Source organism: Musca autumnalis, unplaced genomic scaffold, assembly GCF_047663935.1.
Source record: "Musca autumnalis isolate F117 unplaced genomic scaffold, ASM4766393v1 scaffold_2, whole genome shotgun sequence".
In the NCBI taxonomy this organism is placed as follows: domain Eukaryota; kingdom Metazoa; phylum Arthropoda; class Insecta; order Diptera; family Muscidae; genus Musca; species Musca autumnalis.
The window spans coordinates 117,839,708-117,863,662 of NW_027411755.1; the positions used below are offsets into that span (position 1 = coordinate 117,839,708).

The 23,955-nt window shown below is 35.8% G+C and overlaps 1 protein-coding gene across 3 annotated transcripts in view; it reads right to left on the minus strand.

Moving 5' to 3' along the window:
* ssp3 (SCAPER domain-containing protein short spindle 3) overlaps positions 1-23,621 on the minus strand; it is a 115,985-nt gene extending 92,364 nt beyond the window's left edge. The window contains exons 1-6 of one of the 3 annotated variants that reach the window (XM_073969042.1): positions 23,071-23,621; positions 22,777-22,999; positions 18,131-22,022; positions 17,522-17,779; positions 17,333-17,456; positions 1,048-1,187 (exon numbers count right to left, since the gene is read on the minus strand). In XM_073969042.1, coding sequence (XP_073825143.1) covers positions 1,048-1,187; positions 17,333-17,456; positions 17,522-17,779; positions 18,131-22,022; positions 22,777-22,882 — 4,520 coding nt within the window. In that variant the 5' untranslated portion in view covers positions 22,883-22,999; positions 23,071-23,621. Of the gene's footprint in view, positions 1-1,047; positions 1,188-17,332; positions 17,457-17,521; positions 17,780-18,130; positions 22,023-22,776; positions 23,000-23,067 lie in introns of all 3 variants that reach the window. The other 2 variants (XM_073969043.1, XM_073969044.1) reach the window with 2 other exon arrangements.
* Between the last annotated feature and the right edge of the window lie 334 nt (positions 23,622-23,955).

The following is a 23,955-nucleotide window of genomic DNA, read 5'->3' on the forward strand; positions in this document are numbered from 1 at the left end:
GAGCAGAAATTACAACAACAATCAGTACAGAAAAGAAAGCTAAAACTCCACGCCAAATAAAGAATTAAGCTTACCGAAAAATTGAATTGTGGTACAATATTCATCTCGCTCCTTTTTACATACGTAAATTTTATACAACAGACATTTTCGCACACCTATACACATGTATATACATATCATTTCTCTTTCTAACCACTTCTGCAACTTCGAATTTCTCCTCAATACCCCTTTGCAGAGCTATATTATAAGAGGGTGATTTCTATGTTTTACCACAGACAAATGAATGCATAAACAACTAATCATGTAAAACTTGTCCTCCAGATGGCGTTCTTCAAGTTTTTACGCTTTCATTTTGGTCGAATGCACATTGTGATGTTACAGAATAGAAAAAACTGTGAATTTGTTGGAAAATAAAACAGCTAAAACAGATTAGGCTATCTAAATATGGCGTAACATCCATGATTTTGACGAGGTTTCGAGTTACATATAACTTATATCACGACATTTTACAGGAAGCACGACTCAAAACACAACTACGTAAACCAATCTCTACTCTAAAATATATGTCGTAATTTGTTTTTTTTTTAATAGTCGGCCTTGTTGTTTTAATATTTAAATACAAAGAATTTATTAGTGGAGAAAATTTGTCATTGCTCGACAGGGTGTAATGCGGGGAAGACTATAATTTCGATACTCGCCACATGATCTCATCAGTTGCCTTGTTTTTTGTTTGCGGATGTTCTCCACGGAAGTTATTTTTCAATAACTTTCTCAACAAAAAACTTGTTATACACAAGCATCAATCGTCGGCTCGAAATATAAGAGTGTCCAAAGAAACAACCTCCATGAGAAGTTTTTCTCTGGCAATCCCATATAACCTCCACACTAATAAATTCGTTGTTTTTAAATATTAAAACAAGAACAATGGAATTAAGCCAAACTAGTTTGAAAAAAGTTGCTATTCCAATAAAAAACGCCATTAATCTTCATATGACGTTTTATTTCAGTTTATTTCTAAAATTCTCAATGCTAAGCAGATTGACTTACCTTATTAAATCTGGTAGACGTTCCACCACATTGGGTTGGGTGTGCTTTTTCGTATAGGATGGTGACAGAGCCACCGTGCATGCCAGCATTAACTCGGTGGATAACTCGACGGGATGTTGTGGTGATTTCTCCTCAGGAAGCTTTGATATAGAAAAATGAAAAATAGAAAAATATCATTTCATTTTTCATTTTATAAGTAAAGGAAACAAGCTAAAGCTAAAACATGTGAACCGAAATATTTAAAAAATTGGATGCTTGGGCCGTGTTTCCTGTTTTACTCCCTGCTTAAGTATGAATGGCCATGGAAGTAATAATAGAATCACTTTCTGAGTCGATTTATGCATGTCCGTCCGTCCTTCCGTTTGCAACGTACATGTCGCATTTATTGTCTGATTCAGCTGAAAATTGGGGAATATAATTTTTTAGCCATGGGAAGAACACTGCTTTTGGTGAGAATCGGTTCAGATTAGGATATAGCTCCCATATATCTTTTCGGCCGAGTTCACGTATTTCCTGCACGAAACACGATATATATGTATGTTTGATTTCGATGAAATTCGGAATGTTTGACTGAATTCGTCCTAGAAATAAATATGCCAAATGTTATGAAAATCGGTTCAGATTTGGATATAGCTGCACGAAACACGTTATATATGTCTGATTTTGAACGGAACGTGTGACTGAACTGGGTCTTAAAATAAATGTGCCAAATTATATCGAAATCGGTTCAGATTTGGATATTGCTTCCATCGGCCGATTTCACGTATTTGCTACACCAAACACCACACAATTTTGATGAAATTTGGAATTTGTGACGGAATTTGGTCTAGTATTAACTGTACCATATTATATCGAAATCAGTTCAGATTTATATATATTTTACATGTTCACAGTGGTGTAGGGTATCATATAGTCGGCCCAGCCCGACATTGATCCTTTCCCCACTGGTTTTGTTTGCGTCATTGTGTAGTATTGCCACTCAAACAGTGAAGATATACAGTGCTGCTCAAAGCATTTGCAACTCAGATGCCTATATCATATTCAATCTATATTTAGAGACATTTTGAGTTTTGAAATAGGTTTGTTTTTGTTATTTGATTCTTTATTGGCCCTATTTTCAAGATTTAAAAAATGATTATTTAGTTATGTACACTTATGTTACAAAAATGTGAGAAATATCGGAGGAACACATGTTTTATCCTGCTCAAAACATTTGCAACTCATAGGTACGAATATCTATTTGTTCATTTTTGGCGAGTTTTTTTATTGATTGGCATCTGATTGTTTTTAATCAGAAGAAAGGGGCAAAAAGCTTTCATGAGGAGTACATTTTATCCCACCTATGTTTACTTTTGACAGACAAGTATGCCGAAAACAAGACATGTCAATTTTTTAAGAAAAACTTAAATTATGACCAGAAATTTATATCATGCTATGCTAAAATGGAAATTTTTGAAAATTGTGTATCGAACGAAGTCCCAAATAAACATAGGAACAGCACAATATCTAAAACAGAGCTGGATACCGCTTAAAAAGAACTAAAATCGCCATAAAATGGGAAGGAGGTGTAAGGACAACAACATCTCCTGCAGGGGATGATCAAATAATCATACGAATTATTAAGCAGACCACTCAGAGGTCATCAACAGATGTTAACATAAGACTTGACACCGATAAATCTATACAAACCCCTCCGATACATACCAAGGATACCGGTATACCAAAATAGGCAAATTTTGGGAAAACAGTAATTTAATATTTTCATTTCGATACAGTCAGTGCATTGTCCCAATTTGAACTTCAATATCTCAAAAATGGTAAAGCCTACGAAAATACCGTAAAGGTCAATCTTGTGGAGAATTTTCATAGCTACAACATTTTCTTCAGTCCCATTTTGATAGGACTTGCGGTTAATAAGCAAAATCGTGAGAACCTAAACAACCCCTAAAAATGTCGACTAGAATCGCGATTTATTTAAAAAGCGCTCCGGCGATTTTTTTTTGTTTTTTGATTTTTCTTATCTATGAACATTGTAGTTTCAGAATCCGCAAAAACTTCCCAGGTGTAAGCACCTTCCATTTAAATTTGATTCAAGAGCACCGTGCACTATGTGGGGACGGTATTATCTATAAGTTGGTTTTAGACAAAAAGTTTGTAACGCATTGAAATAATGGTCGTAGACCCATACTTATATATATATATATATATATATATATATATATATACTTATAAAAGAGTTCAGTAATGATGACTCACTGACTGACTGACTGATAATCAACGCCCAGACTAAACGGCTAAAGCTAGAATCTTGAAATTTTGGGTGAGGGTCACTCTTGGTCCGAAGGTGTCAGATAAGGCTGGATTTTTGGAAATTCGAACTAGAACTGTACTAAAAGTACTAAAAGGTACTAAATATGGTACCCTTTGTATTAGGCAAACGCGAAGAGCTAGAATTCTGAAATTTGGAATGAGATTCACTGATGGAGAGTTAGAAAGGTGTACCAAATAGTTTTTGGAAATTCGAACTATAAGTGTACGAAAAGTACTAAAAGTTACTAAATTTAGTACTATTTGGTATTACGTGAATGGATAGAGCTAAAATCTTGAAATTTGGAATGAAAATCAAGGTTTAGAAGATGAGTTTATATAAGGAGGTGGTTTTGAAAATGTGTACGCATGTGTACGAATAGTACTAAATGGTACTAAATTTGGTACAATATGAATTTGGGCGGACCGATAAAGTTGGAATTCTGAAATTTGGAATTACTATTACTGTTGGAGCGTAGGTTTGAGATATGGAGGTAGTTTTCGAAATTCGTACATATGGGTACGAAAGGTACTAAATAGTACCAAATAAGGTACAATTTGGATTTGGGGGAACGGATGGAGCTGGAATCCCGAAATTTAGAATTAGGATTACAGTCGGGGTGTAGGATAGAGGTATTTTGGAAATTCGTACTTTTGGGTACGAACAGTACTAAATGGTACCAAATTTGGTGAAATATGAATTAAAGTGATCGGATAGAGCTGGAATAGTGAAATTTGGAATTAAGATTACTATTGGAGTGTGGGATTGGGATACTTTTGGAAATTCGTACTTATGGCAACGAAAAGTTCTAAATGGTACCAAATTTGGTACAATTTGGATTTGGGTGATCAGATACATTTGGAATCCTGAAATTCGAAATTAGGATAACTTTTGGAGTGCTGGATAGAAGTAGGTTTGGAAATTCGGACCTATGGGAACAAAAAGTACTAAATGGTACTAAATTTGGTACAATTTGGATTACGGTAATCTGATGCAGCTGTAATTCTGAAATTTGGAATTAAGATTACTGTTGGCGTGTAGGATTGAGGTAGTTGTGGATATTCGTACTCTTTTGTATGAATAGTAATAAATAGTACCAAATTTGGTACAATTTGGATTTGGGTGAACGGATATAGCTGAAATTCCGAGATTTGGAATAAGGAGTACTATTGGAGTGTAGGATTGATAAAGTTTTGGAAATTTTTAGTTATGGGTAGGAAAAGTACTAAATAGTACTAAATTTGGTACAATTTAGATTTCAATGATGGGATACATTTGGAATCGTGAAATTCGGAATTAAAATTGCTGTTGGAGTGTTGATAGAGGTAGGTTTGGAAAGTCGTACTTTGGATACAAATAGTACTAAATTGTACCAAATTTGGATTTGAGTTATCGGATGTATCTGGAATTCTGAAATTCGGAATTAAGCTTATTGTTTGAACATAGCATTGAGGTAGTTTTGAAAATTTGTACTTATGTGTACGAAAAGTACTAAATGGTACCAAATCTGGTACAATTTGTATTGGAGTTAATATTACTGTTGGGGTTAGTTTTGGAAATGCGTACCTATGCTTACAAAAAGTACTACATTTTGTACAATTAGGATTTGGGTGAAATTATAGCGCTCAAATCCTAAAATGTGGAATTAGGTACACTTAGGGGTACGAAATGGTTCCATGTATGGTACAATTTTGTATTGGATGAACGGATAGGTCTGGATTCGTGAGATTTGGAATTAAGATTACTGTTATCATTTGCTTATAACGTCCGATTTAAGAAATATGTGCCATAAATATACGAAAAGTTGTAAATGGCACAGGATTTGGTACAATTTGTTATTGTGTAAAGGGAATTTTGAAATAATAGGAGGAGGTTCGTATTTATGTATTTACATGTAAAGTACTAAATAGTTCTATAATTGATTTTGGGGGAACAGATAGAGCTGGAAATGTGATGGCTGTTGTTGGGTTAGGCCGTATTTGCGCTGAGAACCTCAATTAAAATATCTCAAAAAATGTGGATTGCTCTTGATGTGTAGGCGTGACGTAAATCGAACTAAAGTGGTACGTTTTAGTACACAAAATGTTTGATGGTCGGATAATATTCAGGGGTCGGAATGGGCAAAACAATTTTTTGGAGAGAAAGTCAACGTTTTATTTCAAAGCTAATATATCCGCATCTATAAGGGGTATATCAAAAGCAAAACCTGCTAATGAAAGTAGAAAATATCACCTTTACAACGATGTACAGTAGGTTGTCGTACGTGCACGCAGAAAAATTTATGTTAGAAATATGTTTGGATCCAAACAAATATATGTTTGCAACATTTTTTAACATATCTCAATTTGATATGTTTGGGTAAAACATATTTTTTATGTTAGAACATCTTTTTCGTGGGTGGAGAGAGGATGTTTGTCAACGAGAGTAATAACAGTGCTATCGCGGCTGCGGAATGCTGTTTTATAATAAAGAGTTGTGTGTATTGTATAATAGAAGACGTAGAAGCGAAGAAGGGGGCTTTGGTGCTTTGATGGCGTGTATGCGTCAAACTCGTGTGTTTCTTGTTTTGTTGTTGCTAACCAACGTAGCAGGCGAAGAGGATAAGAAGAAATGGTATGAATTATTTTGTTTTTTCTTTGTTCAGTGTTTTAGTTGCCAGCGTAGCGTCAAGACGGTAAAGTGAGTGAATAAATCAGTGTTTTGTGTTCTCTTAAAGAAATTGTGTTTTTAGTAAATTAAATACCCAATACATTTTATAACTGAATCGAAAAGATGACTGGAATTATTTTATTAGACCGTATTTAATATTGGTAATTACATACATATTGTTACGAATGTAACTGATAGATTTATGTTAAATTAGTTTAATTTCCGTTAATTTAAAAATTTGAATTGTAACATAAAGTTTTATTACGCAGTTACTTTATTTAAGCAACAACAACTACCACGTAGAATTATCCTCATCATTCTAGTTCTTTACATGTTACTAATGTGCCTTTGTTTCCATTTGTTTTGCCATAATCGTTCAATTATCGCCCAGTATTTGTTTTTGTTGTACTTTACTTTGTCCATTACGTCATGTCTGTATTCTGTGTTTGTATCCCGTATATGTGTGTTGTTGTTGTTCGCTAGGTGCGAGTGTGCGTCTGTGTGTTTGTTGTTAGTTGGCTTCTCGATGTTGCCAGATGCATGCTCTAGATACTTCCAAACGACAAATGTGGGCATATAAATATGAGATGCCGGGCAAACAGTGAGCAGTTATGAATTTTGTCGCGAAGTGAAAACATCGACTAGTAAAGAAGTAAAGTAAAGCTGTGTACTTAGCTATAACAGTCAGTTCCGAATAAGTGTAATAAAGTAAATAAAGCACTGTAGAAACGTAATCTAAAACGAACCCTGTTTTATTTGGTACAAATCGTATCGGGGAATAAAACAACGTCTACACGGAGATTAGTTAAATCTAATTCCGTGACAATATGTATATATGAAATATGGTATATCCATATTTATTTATTACATAATCATTTGATTCCAGATGCCGATTCCCCACTGATGATGTCAACTCTGAGTAAAATTTGTTTTACTTCACAACTAAGGAGAAGCGTTCAACTACGTTTCTATATATTTTTTCTTTTTAAAGGTGTGACTATTTACAAATTATTTCAATCAGTTTTTCTTTTATTAAAGTGTGTTATGTATTTCTTTGTAATTTTGTATGTACCTATGTATCTGTTGTTGTTGTTGTGGCTTTCAATAAACAAAAACACTAACATTTGTGTGTATATTATAGAGATATCAAGTGAGCTCTTACTGAGAGCATACATTTCAAAACGTTTTACATGAAAATTTACGCTCGCTTGATCGGATAGTCACGAAATTTTGTGGGTTGATGTGGGCCCCACAGAGCAAGAAGCCTATTGATTTTTGTTAAAGTCGCATAATAGTTATGGGTTGGAATTGGGAAAGACTCATGTGGAGACAAATTCAAAGTTTTATTATTTGTCAATATATCGGCTTCTAGTGGGGGTATTCCAACCGCAGCACCTGTCAATGGAAAAAGAACATATTTCCTTTACATTTCCAATTCTTCCAATTTTTGCAATTACCCTACAGGTCCCAATTTTGATCGGATGGTCACGAAATGTTGGTTGCTTATGGGGGTGTCAGAGAGACAGAGGCATATTATGTTTGAGGTAGTCGGATTATATTCCCTAAAATAAGTATTTACAAGAAAAGGTTATGCGCAGGGGTTGTGGTGTAGGGTATCACATGGTCGGCCCCGTCCCGCCTATAGCCTTTGCTCACTTGTGTTTTTTTTTAAGATTTGAATATTATCTTTCAGACAAGTCAAGTCAATTTATTTGGTTTAAATGTGAAAAACGCAATAAAAAAGAAAAAATATTTTTCCTCAGGCTCTAAGCTGCTTAGAAGATGCCAAACAATATCTATTTATTGTTACGAAAAGAGAAAATATGTAAGCTTTCGAAAAAAGGAAAAACAATAACTTCGGTTACACTGTTCAACATTTTTAAGATAAGCTGTAAAAGATATGATGCAAAATACCGCTGAAACAACATGAAGTAAGCATTTTAGAGTTACAGAATGTTCTGAAGAATTGTTGAGAACTCTATTTGGAGGACTTTTGCGAAGGGTTACTTGGTTCAACTCACAATAGTTTAGCTGATATAGACCAGAATTTCAGCAATTATGTAAAATTTTCTATATTTTATCGATGTCGATGCCCTAGATGGAGTTTTTCTTATGTGGTCTCTTCAAAAGATAAGTTCTACTAGTTTAGGGCTACAATATTGCCAAAGGCAGCTAGGTCAAATTCCTATTCGTTTCTGAGATAAAGGCCCGATAAATGCAAAAAACTGTAGTGAGGCCATAAAATCCGAACTGGATCTGGCAGGACAAAACCCTACTATGGTTTTTGTAGTCTCAATATGTGCTTTCAAAAAAATGCGTATTAGAAGTTGTTTGCATTTTCAGTGTTGCATAGTGTTATTTAAGAATTATGAAATTTTTGGTGTTTTACCTTTTGTTTTTTTTTTGTTTTTTTTTTTTTTTTTTTTTGTAGTCATTAACATTGGAAACCTGGTGCGTATGCTTGTTAATTGTTCGAAAGATTATAATACAAATCATACGCACTAAGGTTCCAATGTTAAGAAATTAAAAAAAGTTCAAACAAAAAATTGCATAACTGATATAATTTTCTAAAGCTTACTTAATTTCATTTTCCGTAATAATAAATAGTTATATAGTTTGACTCTTCTGAGCGTTTTTTTACACTTCAACCACTATAACATAACCGTTTGTTAACCGATTTTAAAAATATTTGGCTTGATTGACAGATAATATTCGACCGAGCTATAGAAAAAAGTAATAGTGACATTTTTTAAATATTGGGAGACAAAATATGACGAAGGCCAAATTTTGGACCAATTCGGTTGATTAGTTCAAGAGTTATTGCGCTCTCCAGCGACTACATACGGTGTAGTATGGACTTGCCTCTGAAAAAACTTTTACCGTCGTAATTGAGGCAGCGAATGCATGTTGCTTCAACAGAAATCAAAGTGATTCGAGAGCAGGTCTTAAAGTGAACTTATACGAAATTTTTTGAGGGAGGTACCCGCAGGAGTGGACAAATAAGGTCCATATTCAAATCTGATATATTTCTGGTAGATATATTAGGATGTGTAAAGTATGGACCAAATCGGTTACTCAACAGCAAAAATTCGTTAGTCATTACGTAACCCATCACAAAGTAATGTAAACAAGCTTCTTTTCGCATTATAAGTAATCTGAAAAGTAATGAGTTACTTCTTAAAAAATTAACGAGGCAAACCTACTTACTTTACTCCGCACTAAATAATGACGACGGTGGTGCAGTGTGTGTGTGTGTCCGACTATAAAACCTAGGGTTGTGTGTTCAACGCTCACCGTCGGCACGAGAGTTTTTTTAATTAAATAATAAAAGTTCGTGGTGCACATTTATGTTCTTAAGCAACCCTTATTGTTCGTGTGCGTGGCACAGTGTGTAGTGTCTTTGGCTAGAAATCAGAGGCTTCGTGTGTTCAACTCGGCCAGAGAGCGAAATAAAATAAAGTAAAATAAAAGTAAGAAGTGTGATGAAATTAAAAACAAATTCTCTACATTAACTGTTCTAAAAATAGAATTTTTTTACCTTACTTTTCAACTTCTAGTGGCCACAGAATAACTAGTTATTCTAGTGGTCATAAAATAACTAGAAACTGAGTGCGACATGCCCTTGTAAAAATAATGGGGAAGAAATGGGGTTTGTGAGCAGTTACGGCTGCCAAAAATCCCTTACAAAACCCATGAATTTAGGAGGACCTTTTTTGCTGGGTCCCTTCAAGAGTTATCGTGCTCGCAAATTTTTGTGGGTGGGGGGTGTACCGGAAGGAGTGGACCGATATGCTTATCTTCGAACTAAGCTAAGTTTGGACAAAATATTACGAAGGCCAAAATTTGGTTCGAATCGGTTGATCCGTTCGAGAGTTATCGTGCGCTCCAGCCAGACAGACGGACGGACATGGCTAAATAACTCGAAATTGTCTGAAACAGATTTCGTCTAAACATACTTGGGGTCTAAACCGATTATTTCGATGAGGTACATTTTGCCCGTATGAAAGTTTATATACCCTCGTTAGCATAAATGCTGAGGGTATAAAAAGAAAAAATGTTTTTCCTCAGGCTCTAAGCTGCTTAGAAAATGCTAAACAATATAAATATTTATTGTTACGGAAAAATAAATTAAGTAAGCTTTCGAAAATAGGAAAAACAACAACTTTGGTTAAAAAATTTATGAGTTATGCAATTTTTGGTTTTTTGTAGTCACTAACATTGGAAACCTGGTCCGTATGCTTTTTATTTGTTCGAAAGATTATAATACAAATCATACGCACTAGGGTTCAAATGCACTATAGGTAATTTGGCCTGTTTTTGAGGTAAAAAATAATAATATACATTTTTAATGATTTATATCGTCACCAAAAATGCCCGACGACGAACCCCACACGCAAATCGAAATTCGTTTTTGTTGGGATCTGATACATAAAGTTAAAATACATGCTCTGGCAAAATTTCAGGCTTCTACGTTCAAAAACAACGATCCTATTTAAGAAATGGCATTTCGGAAAATGGGATAATATTGCAGATTTTGTTGTAATGACGGATCCCAAAACCAAGCGTTTCCGCTGTTTTGGTTTCATTTATTGCTCCCATTCGTATAGGATTGATAATATCCCGAATACTCGCCCTCATAAGAATTATATTCCATAAAACAGTTTTTCATTTTATAACGTTTTTTGCTTCTCCTGTAAAGTTTTGATTTTGTGGGTTACGTCTTCGGGCATTTATGGTGACGATATACAAAAGTGGACTAAAACAGAGTATTATAAAGTAGAATTCGGTTATAGCGAGTAGAATTCGGTTATATAAGAAAGTACGTTTATAACGAACAAAGTGTTTTGTTTCCATATAATTTTACTTAAGGTTTGCACACACATGGAAAATGTCACCCCTCTAGTAAAAATTATTAAAATTTGTTAGTAATTACAGGTCTGCTTCTGAGCACAAGCCGCTAGGGACGAATTTGATCACTATTTAAAATATTTTAAAGAACACCTTTTGTTTTTTCTAGCCCCTATTTTTATTTTATTTATTCCAACCCAATTAACGCAGTTAAAACGAAAAGACGGTAATAACGAACTAAAATTTTGATCCGCCCAAACAGAAGCTTTCGCTTTTTTATATATGATTTAGGACCATATTTTACGGTTTTTATTCACATTTTCGTTATCTGCGGTCACAAAATATATTTTATTGAATATGGTCCTAAATCATATATAAAAAGCGAAAGCTTCTTGAGATGTTAAATATTATAGCTACAAATTTCTTTTGTTCAGAGACTCATAATAAAATTTGATTTGGAACATTTCTTCTTTTGATACAATCCCAAAAAAGTGAAGTATTTTAGGAGATTTTGACTCAGTATGGATTAAATTTTAATTAAGAGTCCAAAAGTTTAACAAATAATTTCTACCTATAATATCTAATTTTGTATCGTAATTTTCTTAACAACTTATTTTATTTAGATATCTAGTTTGTTCTGGGACTTACAGTGTGTAGAATATTTCTTCTTTTAACACCTTTCGTCTAAAACTAAATTTCATGTAACTTTCATGCATCAACTCGAAAATACAACCAAACAAATTTATTCAAACAATATTTGGGTGATTTGTTGGCAAACTTGAGGTATATATTTTCTTGATATATATTGCAAATATGTATATATTTCATTTATTCGGCGACATATATTGAAATTTGATGGATAATGTTTTTCTTTTACATCTTCTATCTAGAATGCAGTTTTGTGGGACAAAACTTAATAAACTCAGATAAAGTACAACATTAACATTTGAGAGTTATCGTTCGCTCCAACAGACCTAAGAATACCCAAATGTGGACCTACATACACTACATTTTTTCTATCTTTTTGCCTCGTTATAAACCTATGTTTAAAATTTCGAGGCTATAGCTCGATTAGAACTATTTTTGGCACTCCTTTCCATATAAGTGGAATCACTGTGCGCTGCCGAAATGGTTTATGGAAGCAGTCTATCATTACCTGGAGAATCCCCTGGGCAATCCCATGGCAGCGGGTTCCATCGTACCGGATTGACCCGAAACCCTAGTGTTTCGGCCAGCGGCTGCCAACCCAGCATCAAACCTATGCTTCTACGTAGGTTTGTATGCTGCTACAACAACAACAACATGGAGAACTTATATATTAATTCGCAGCTGGTTTCAGAAGAATCTGATTCGATTCACAGGATACCACACGAGTAACAAAATGTACGTCAATGATCAACTAAACAGTTATGAATATGTTTTTCTAAGATATGATGCAGTAAGGAAACCAATGCAACCACCGTATAGAGGTCCACATAAACACTAACTGCCTATTATGCTTCTAATGTAACACTTCTCGAAATTCCCACCCCATCCAAAATTAACGGATGCTGAAAATTTTAAGCTGCATTTTAGGTGTTTTTATACCCTCCGCCATAATATGGAGGGTATAATTATATTTGTCATTCCGTTTGTAACACATCGAAATATTCGTCGGGAATTTATATACTTATACTAGCGAACCCGGCGAACTTCGTCTCGCTATTAAGGAATAAAATTTCATACAAAAACTCAATTTTCGATTTTTCCAATTTTCCGACTTTTCCAGAGAGATTTTCCAAAATTTTCTTCCGTAAAGACCTTCTCCTCGAAAATACGAATAACTGACAAAAAATTTTACAGAAATCGGCCTAGCCGTTCTCATTTTATGAATTACTATACATTTTTTACACCATTTTTATATATATAGATACTTGATCAGCATAAATGATACAACGAAATGGTTGAAATTTGGTACATAGTTTACTTTGGGACCAACAAACTTCCCCTAGAAATCTGTCAGTATTGGTCCGTGTTTTGATATAGCCTCATAGAACGGTACTTCCTGATTTGCGGCATTTTGCAGGTTTTAGTCACATTATCCTATCGAAATGGCTAAAATGTAGTATTTGATATGGGTATAAAACATGCCTGCAGAGAATTGTGAATAAAGATGTTGGTTTTAATATAGCCACCACAGAAGAGGTATTGCGGGTTCTCAGATTGGAAGGAACTACGATACCGCAGATTGGAAGGTATTACGATAAGCTGCATATTATCGCAGCGGGACCGTATTCGAAGCTGCGCCGTAAATGTAGCGCCTTGAGTCAAAGGGCACTCTTGGATGCCGGTTCCTGCACTACAAAATTAGATCATCTCAGCAAAAAAAGTCCTCCCAAAATCATGGGTTTCGTAAGGGATTTTTGGCAGCCGTAACTACTCTCAAACCCTCTTTTATCCTAATTATTTTTACAAGGGCATGTCGCACTCAGTTTGTAGTTATTTTATGACCACTAGAATAACTAGTTATTCTGTGGCCACTAGAAGTTGAAAAGTAAGGTGAAAAAAATCTATTTTTAGAACAGTTGAGAATTTGTTTTTAATTTCATCACACTTCTTACTTTTATTTTAATTTATTTTATTTCGCTGTCTTCCCGAATTGAACCCACGAACCCTCTGATTTCTAGCCAAACACACTACACACTATGCCACGCACACGAATATTAAGGGTTGCTTAAGAACTTAAATGTGCAGTACACATGTACACCACGAACTGTTATTTTTTAATTAAAAAAACTCGCGTGCCGACGGTGAGCGTTGAACACACAACCGTAGGATTTATAGTCGGACACACACTCAGTGTGCCACCGTCGTCATTACTTAGTAAGGAGTAAAGTAAGTAGGTTTACCTTGTAAATTTTTTAAGAAGTAACCCATTACTTTTCAGATTACTTGTAATGTGAAAAGAAGCTTGTTTACATTACTTTGTAAGGGGTTACGTAATGGCTACCGGATCCAAATTTTTGCTGGGATGGTTTCATGGAGTGCTTGCTCCAAGCAATACGTATTCTTCACGAACAATGTCTTTCTTAAATTCCGAGGGCAAAAATCTAAGTTCCGAGAGATTTAAATATACTCCAAGGGGGAGTTACGAATCTCCCACCACAGTGTGACTTTTACCAATCTTAGGTGGCCAAAATTAATTACTCTGGTATTAAAAGAGATATCGAAGTGAAACTTGGTACATATACTGTCAATACTTTTGGTTGCATCAAAAATAAAATATCTAATATTAACAAGATCTGCGTTAAAAAATGTACATAATTTACCCTAGAAATCTATGTATACGTTTTTGCCGTAATCACTTACAAAATTGCTTTTGACGTTGATTAAGTTATGTAAATTTTTCAACGCAGAATTATAATTTTTCTATCATTTTCAAGACCCTCGCCAATTACGGATGTTACGAGCAAATTGACATCTTTATCTTCACTGGACTATAGCCGTGGACACTTATCTTGATGACGTAATTATAGTTTAAAGTTATCAAAGTGCTCAATACGAGGGCGGTTCGAAACTTTTTAGCCTATCAATGAAAGCGAATAGTTACTCCCACCATACCATTGCTATCGAAAACGATATCGCTTGCGAATGTTTCTCGATAGTTTTGCGGATATTTTGTTCGAGAACGACACACGAGAATGAATTGAAAACGATTCACTCGTCGCTCAGTTTGTGGCAGGAAATCCTTCGATTTCGAATATCATTAATAATATTATTAGCGAATGATTGACGATAGTTTTTACGATAGTGGCGAAAAACATTTTTGGTGGAGTTTCTTTGATGTTTCTGTGTTGTGCCTTCTTCGTCTTTATTTCTTTGTTATGTTTGCGATTTGATGTGTAACTGTTGATAAACATTGTTGTCTTGTATTTGGCAACCTACCCATATGTTTGCTTTATCAACACTTATTGTTTATATTATACGTAGCATTTATATCAAAATTATTTGAAAAAAGCAAATGGGAATTTTTTACAAGCTGAATAAAATTATTTTTGAAAACAAAACAAAATCCAAAGTAAAAAAATGTTTCTCGAAACAATTTTTCCTGTGAAGAAAAAACATTCACCAAATGTTCGAAAATGATATCGTTTTCGAACTTTTGACGAACAAAAGAACAACGTGCTTGTGTACACCCGAAAAACATTTGCCAATCCTTCGAATGTGATATCGTTTTCGAAAGTTGTGCCGGACATTCGAATAATATCCGCATTTGGTATGGGGGGCTTATTCAAAAATATTTTTATTTTTCAATATAATCTCCTGAAACTTCAATACACTTAGTCCAACGCTTTTCTAGCAATTATATCCCTTGATTAAAATAGTTTTCCTCAAGGTCTTCAAAATAGTGGTTTACAACTGTAATTGCATCTTCATTTGAGGTAAAACGCTTGCCAGCAAGGAATTTTTTTTAGATTTGGGAACAAGTAAACGTCACTGGGAGCTAAATCAGGAGAATAAGGTGGGTGGTCAAGCAACTCGTACTTTAATTCTTTGATTTTAGCCATTGTTAAAACACTCTTGTGCGCTGGTGCGTTGTCTTGATTAAAAATTATTTTTTTGTGTTGTAAGCCAGGACGTTTTTCTCGAATTTCTACATTTAATTGATCCAAAAGGTTGCAATAGTACTCTGAATTTATTGTTTTACCCTTTTGCAGATAGTCAATCAATAAAATACCTTTGAAGTCCCAAAAAACCGTTGCCATAACCTTACCAGCCGATTGAATTGTTTTTGCCTTCTTTGGGGCACTTCCTCCAGCTTCAGTCCATTGTTTGGATTGTTCTTTTGTCTCTGGAGTATAGTGGTGGATCCATGTCTCATCAACAATTATGAAACGACGCTTAAAATCCATTTTATTTCGCTTAAAACGATCCAAACAAGCTTGAGCTTGAGAAATGTTCATTCTTATGCGGTTTTGATCCACTGTTAACAAATGCGGCACCCATCTTGCAGAAAGCTTTTTCATCTGTAGTTCTTCATGCAAAATTAAATGGACTCGATCATTTGAGATGCCCATGATATTAGCAATTTCACGCACTTTTATTCGTCGATCATTTAATACCATATCGTGCACTTTGGCTACAATTGCTGTTGTTGTTGCTGTTTTTGGACGTCCACTACGTGGTTCATCTTCAATGCTTGTACGACCACGTTTAAATTCAGCAACCCAATTTTTTACTGTTGCATATGAAGGAGCACTTTCACCTAACACATTCACCATATCATTATGAATTGCTTGTCCCGATAAACCTTTTTTATGTAAATATTAAATGACAGCACGCATTTCTAATTTTTCCATTGTAAAAAAATTGCGGATGCGTCTTTTTTGAACACCTGTTTCTATATGAAGGAGTTGCCAGATCGAAACAAAATTTAAAATGTGTTCATAACAGAGATGGAAGTTTCCAAAACACTTAACTTTTTTCTGCTTGTACCGCGCTTTTTGTGCTAGGCTAAGAAGTTTCCGAACTGCCCTCGTATGTTCAAAGTCTAATATGGGTCTTATATAGTTGCCAATGTATATTCACGACGATGTTTGGATCGAGCACACGACATCTTCTTAACAGATTCATGTTTAAAAAATATTTAAAAAGTTGGTCACCAAATAAATCCTTAAAATACTTTATATTGGGTGGTACCGCTATATGTGGGCTATAAGAAAAAATGGACCCATATTGCCCAAAGATTTAAATACATAAAGATTGGAAAACTCAATTGTTAACATTTGTCAATAGATGGAGTTAAGCTCTGTTGTTACGATATCATAGCAACATTCTGTTAAGTGTTAACCATTTCAGGCTTTTTTAACCGCCAAGTTGATATTCAATGAACTGGAAACTGCTATGGAATACAATCCTGAGTCCAACTTTTTGCTTTCCTACAATTTGTATAAGCCGAATTGCGCTTTAATGGGGTTTTTGTTGTTGTTTTTTTTGCAACATTTTTACATTACATATATTCCTATGTATCACATAATAAAAAATCATGAAGATAGGCGAACATATTTTTTTTTCCAATTTTGCAACCTAAATCTTAAGAAAGTCACAGTGTGCAACATGAGCAGATTTTTATACCCTCAACCTTTAGGCTACCGATTGGTAACTGACTTGGTCCGTTCTTTGCACATCGTAATATTTCTACGAGATATATGTACATAGATAAGGTTCGAATATGGTTTATACCGGTCTACTCCTTCGGGTACCTCCCTCAAAAAATTTCTGAAATATTCAGTTTAAGGCCTGCTCTCGAATCGCATTGATTCTTTTTGCAATAACTTGCATTCGCTACCTCCATTACGGCGTTCCAAGTATTTTCAGTTGCATGTCCATACTTTTTGAGAAACATCCTCGAAACTGACACTTTTTTACTTGTTTTATTTAACCTAATTTTTACTACTTCTTTGATTTCTGGTGGTCTTCAAATTCAAAATTTTCACATACCTGTAAACTTTGGAATAGAGCATCAAATAATCCAACAATAGAATTTCCTAACAAAGCATGTCTAGCAATTTGAGGACACAGAGTACATGCATTTCGATACAATTGAACGGCAAGCACCACGGCTCTAAAATAGAAGGAATAAAAATGTTATTTAATGTTAAAAAATTAACAAACTTGTTGAAATATTACTTTTTTGAAACTTCAGAATCCTCTTGCATGCCCGGCGTTATCACAGCACTGATAATAGTTCCCAAACCGTCCATAAGTAGGAAACACTGGAAATCAAATACTTGAGCTTTGGCCATTATGCGCAGTAAATGACCAAGTGCACGTTCCAGACCTTGTGAGCCGCCACCTTTATTAACCAAATTAAGATATTTGGGAACCTGAGATTCACGCTTCATGTGAAGGGGTACAGGTTGTAATTCTTTTAGATATTCCTCAGCTCTGTAAGAAAAGATAAAATATCATTAAAAGATATTTTTTCACGTTTGGGAATGTCACCGCAATCTGCTAAAAATAGTCGAGCTTCTTTAATTAATATCACATATAGTAAAATTCCGATAATACAAAATCCAAAGGACTGACAATTTGTTTGAATTATCGGGGTTAAAAATCAATGGAAACCGTATTAAGAGCCGATAGTTCATTACGCATTATTGAGGCTTTCGAATTATTAGAGCTCGAATTATTCCGATTCCACTGTATATAAAGCTACGCCACTTTTAGGATTATAAATGTTGCAAAGAATCTTTCTATATATGAATTAAAAATAAGGAAAGTTTTCATATTACTTACGCCTGCGACATTCTTTGCTTCAGCTTTTTCATTTTCTTCTTATAGCCACGGCTGTGTTCCCGACTACCAACATCAGAAACAGTCGACGATAAATCACAATCTTCAACCTTTTCGTCGACATCCGACCTTAGTATACCGTTTTCTTCAACATTCCTCGATGGGATTGTCAGCTCCAGAGCTCTCTGACGTATATGTTCGATGTTCTCCTCATGCCTACGAGCAGATTCTTTTTGTTTTTGCAGTATTTTCCTTTGCAACTCTTCGGTAGTTTGCTGATGATGTACTTGCAGTGCCAACAAACGTTCTTCACGATCCCGGGCTTTTTCGCGTGCCAATGCCTGACGTTGCTTCTCTTTTTGCTCTTGCATTTTACCGATACGTTGTTCACGCTCTAGCCTTGATTCATTCATCTTTTCCAGTTTACGTTGACGAGCCTGTTCCAACTCTTGTCTACGCCTTTCAACAGCAGCCTCTTTAGCTGCCTTTTCTTCGAGACGTTTTTGTCGCTCCTGTTCAAGATCCTGCAAACGACCTTCCGTTTCCTTGGAAGACTCAATGAGATCTAGTCGTTTATTTTGTGCTTCAATATTTTTAATGAAATTAATTTCTTTCAGTTTCTTTTCCTCGTCATGGGCCTTTTCTTTGATATGCTTGAGGTATTGCTCACGATTTTCGGCTGCCCTTTGTAGACGTCCTTCCATTTTTAAACGTTTGTCTTCAATCAATTGCCTTTTAGCTGCCTTGACATCCTCAACACGAGCCAATAATTGTTGTATTTTTATGGCCTTCTCCTTATTAAGAAGTTCTCGTTTCTGTTGAGCTCTGGCCTGTTTGGCCTGATATTTTTTCAAAGTCTCCTGTAGTGAGCGTCTACGAGAGGGTGATGATAGCTTTTGATGCAGTTCCTGGGCACGACCTGGATGTCTTGACACATATGCTTGCAAAGTTGCTAGAGCTTCTTCCCGTTCTCCCCAAGACATTTCCGATAGCAACGCTTGATAGCGGGTCTCTAAACTAAGATTAGGATCATCATCGATCTCATTGATTGGCACAAACACAACGGATGAAGTATCGAAATTAAAATCATCACGATCTTCCTCATCGTCACGATCGGTACCCAGTATTCCCACTTCACAATCAGTTTCATCCGTTTCGGTATCAACATCGATTTCAGTGCTTTCCAATTCTCGGATTTGTCTTTCCAGAGATTCTTGTTCTTCTACCAATAGACGCTGATGTTCATCACATTCATCGTTCTCATCACAACTGGACAATGCTCCAGGAGCATTGCAAACCTGGGAATTTGCAAAATCTCCACGATTTGCAATACTCTTGTAAAGATCACCTATGGTTTTTGAAAAATCTCGATTTGTTTGGATTTTGATGTCGATTTTATTGTGGTCCGCAGAAGAAGACGAGTTCATGTCGTTACCCATCATGTCAGTGGGAGACGATGAGTTCGGAGCTTCAACAATGGTCTCTGCTGATGAATTGATATCGGAGTAATCACCCGATCCCAATGGATAATGATTAAGAATTTCTGAAGATTTTGTGGTACCATTTAGGCTGTTATTTTGTTTCCTTAACGCCAACTTTTCACTGCGCATATACTCCTTGTGAAGAGAGGTCATTTTTAGACCCGTCAAATCGGATTTTTGCCTCTTTATGATGGTCTGTCTAGTTGGTATATTGACCACATTGCTACTTCTTGCCGATGAAACAGTGGTCAATTGATTGTTGTTCTTATGTGCTATTGTCGTATGTGAGCTGTTGCTGGCATTCTTTTTTTGATTTACAGGCAATGAATTCACTTTGGCTTTGGCATTACGAATTTCTGGTCTCACGGAATGTGTTGTTGATTTGGCATTTTGTCGTTCGGACAATTTGTTCGTTTTCGAGGGTTTCCCATGTTTGCCGTTTACACCATTTGTCATTGGTTTAGGAGTTTCGGTTTTTGGCTTTCCAGATGGGACCGTATCCACCGCTTCATCGTCACTTTGTTTTTCATCCAGCAATGCTAGTGTGGGTAGGCTAGCATAGCCAGTGGGCTGGTTAAAACGCGACGACCAATGCATACTTGAACGACGACGATTTTTAACGGTTAACCAGCCATCATTGTTGTTGTTATTGTTATCATTATTGCTTGGCAATTGTTTGGGTTCAGACCTTCTTTCGTCTGCTCCCGCATGCTGAGTAGCATTTCGAGATACTGAGGATATTTTTTCGTTGCTTGCCTTTAAAGTTGATGTAGAGCTGCCAATATCATCTCTGGAAGATCTATGAGATCCGCCAATAGAAGATTTATTTAGATTGGAGGTATTTCTCTTAAGCATATTAGCGGGTTGTTTGTGATGTGGTCCATTTGCACCATTGTTATTTTTCATTTCTATCATAGTTCGCGATCTGGCTGACAATCTACTGGCCACGTTTGAGGGTGGGCCATAGGCTTCAGATTTATTGCTGTTAATGGGCCGTGGTGGCAAAGTTGATTTACTATTTCTGGCTGAGGTCCTTGCTGCTGTATTCGTTGGAGGTTTTGTGGATGTCACTGAAGATGATGAGGCCAGTGTGGAACGTTTTGTGGCAACAGCATTTACTGGGGCTTTAGCCGATTTATTGACTGTAGTCACACGAAGTGTTGATGCCTTGGTGTTTGCTATGGATTTCCCTGTTGGCTGACTATTGACCTGTGAGGATGTGTTCGAGGATGGCACTGCTGGCCTATTTAAAACACTAGAATACTTCATTGGACTGTTTTGGGCTGTTGTATTGGAGTTTGGCATTGTTTGTGGCTTTTTGGGTAACTCCACCGGTTTGGCAGATTTGTCCTCATTTATATCCGCTACTTTCTTTAGGAGAGTTTCCGGTGGTGTCGGGTCCTTTTTAGTGTTTACCGCCAAAAATTCATTTTCCATGTTATCCAGCTTGTTGATGGTCATTTCCACAGCCGTGGGTTCCTTTTTTATTTCCACAGAGGCAGAGTCCTGCTTGGGTGTTTCTGGAACTTGTTCTTCCTCTGTGTGTTGTGGCTCTTGTTCTTGTTGTTTTTCCATTTCTGCCTGTTGTCTTTCCTTTTCCAGCTCTTGTTCCCTTTTTCTTTCTTCTTCTGCCTCCCTTTCTTCCTGCTCCCTTTGCATTTTCTCTCTTATGGCGGCCAAAGTGAGATGATCATCTTCTAGATCAGTTTGAGCATATTGATGACTACGATTTTCCAATATCATCGGTGCAGTTTCTTCTTCCACAACATCTACACTTGCTGGAGTTACCGTTGAAGGTGCTGGCGGCACATCTTCTGTGTCCTTTTGTATTTCATTAATCAGACGTTTGGAAGAGGCAAAAAGTTCCCGCACATTAACGCGGACACCCTTACGTGGCGAAAGACCCTCTAAGCAGGGAGAACTCTTACCAGAATATGGATGTGGACATGGACTGGATTTACCCGACACAGTGGGACTTGAAAGACTTTTAGCTCTCACTCGTGGTGCAGGATTACTTTTACGGATTTCCCATGCCAGTGAATTTGGTCTTTGCTGCACCGGCCTCGATTCATAGTCCCATGAGACTTTGAACCATTCACCCAACGCCTTAAAATCGCGTACATAATTCTCCAAAACCAATATAGCCTCTTGACACGAAGAAATGTTTTCATAGCATTCAACGGTTTGATAGATTTCATTGACAGCTCTTTGTAAATTTCCAAATAGTAGTGCCCAGTAACGTGCTTGCAATTCGGATTTTTTATCTCTACCCGTGGATGCACTGCGCACTCTTGGGCCTGTTGATTGTTTTTGTGTGTGTCTTGCTGGCGAGTGAGATTTTTTCGGTGTCTGCAGAGAGAATGGCAGCAGTGTATTGGGAGATTTTGGTGGTTTACGATGTGGTGGTAGGGATTCTGAAAAGGAACGGAAAAATATAGTTTTTTTGTATATGGATTTGAGATATGAATTAGTATTGTATTGGAATGTTTAAAGCACTATATGAAAAACGGGAACAACATGTATTTTTCTACCCTTCATTAATGATGAATGAAAGGGAAACGGTGTCAATGTAGAATAGGAATGTTTTGGGCACCCCATACCTAACCTAACGCCTTGATACCACCCACCATAATCAATGAAAACATTATAAGTGAAAACTCTATTCAGATATCAATAGTAAGTAAATTTAGTGAAGTCATCCCAATTACCGCATTATAGTGGATGCAAACCACAGCTTTTGAAATGGCTTAGAAATGGCTGGAGTATTCAACATCGGTGATAATTGGAATTTGATTAGAACTGAATGCAATATTAGCACGAATGGATGTTAAATCTTGTGAGGATTCCTAGTTGATGCAAAGCCAGGGAATACCCAGGGAATTTTAAAACCTTCCAAAGATATACCGATATACCACTAACATATGGGAATATTTTGCCTTAACTCAAATATCTTTATATCGGTATATATTACTACGCAAATATCGGTATAGATTTAAATAATTCACGAATTGCTCTAAAGATGCACGAAAAATGAGCATCTTTAACTTCAATTCTAATTTGAAATAAGTTTCCCAACTTTACGAATGGTCAACTTCCTTTGTAGTCTCACAATTACAGATGTCCCCTTTCCTTCACCCTTTGCTGTCAGAAAACAATGTAAACACTTACTGTCAAAATTCGAAGATAAATTAAGAGGCCTTTCATCACAGATTTGATATGCAACCAGATTTTTGGCATCTCTTCCTTCCCTGCCTAAAACCTCCTTCATTTCCATTGTGATGTTGCAACGCCTTTTGTTTTTTTAACTCCACTGGCCTGTAATGTATTAGTCACAACACCCACACTTAACAGAACTTAACAGAACTATGTTCGTTTTCGCGAAGTTTGGCACCTGTAATCAAAAGAAGCAATTAATAATTATATTTTAAGTTAATATATACTATTTTTTATTTAACACACAACGATTTATGGAAATTCCAAAAAACTATTCAACAAAGTAGCACCAGGCAACGGGATGGGATTTTGATTTTAGCAATGACTTCAGTGGAGTCACACCTGGTTTGTTATTGCGTTGTTTTTGTTTTTGTAATGTAATTCATCAGACAAATGAAAACAAGAATCAGCCCGAGATTTTCGCTAATGACTTTACTCCTCTTTTTGCTCTTATTTGTTTTAATAAACTAATAAATGTCCGCGAATTTCTCCAAAGTCTTAGCTTCTCGCTATTGCACAATAACACAGCAACATATTTTATTTTCATTAAGTTTTCTTTAGTAATTTAATTTTTTTATTTTATTCCACAAACAACATGATTATTCGTTATTCGGTTAATCGTAAAACAAACTGGAGGAGAATGCAGAAAATGTGCGATAAAGAGCAGAATCAAAACAAAAAGCCGATATTGTGTGATTCCGCGAAAACAGCTGTTCGAAGAATTTGTAGTCGAGTCGAATATATTTGACGGCGTTGTAATTTGTATTCGCAGTTGATAGCAGTGTTGGAAAGCAAACAAACAAAACCTCATTTACATTTAACAGATTTTAAAATAAATGTAAATAACCCGGCAAAAAATTGAAAGTTGTGCAATTGGAGTTATGATTTCTCAACATCTTTCGATGTAGTCCAACAGAGTTATGAAAAATGCACTCCGTTCGATACATTTTATAAGCAGTTGCTATAGAGATCCCTACAAAAAAAAACAGTTGGTTGATCCAATCAATTTTGCTTCCTCAGCACACAGCTAGGATGCACTCCTTTTTTGATCAAAATCACGGCTTTTGATATAGTGCTTTGGATTCTTCGGATTGTGCTTTTAATCAGCCTAAATATGCAATAAAAATGCATGCC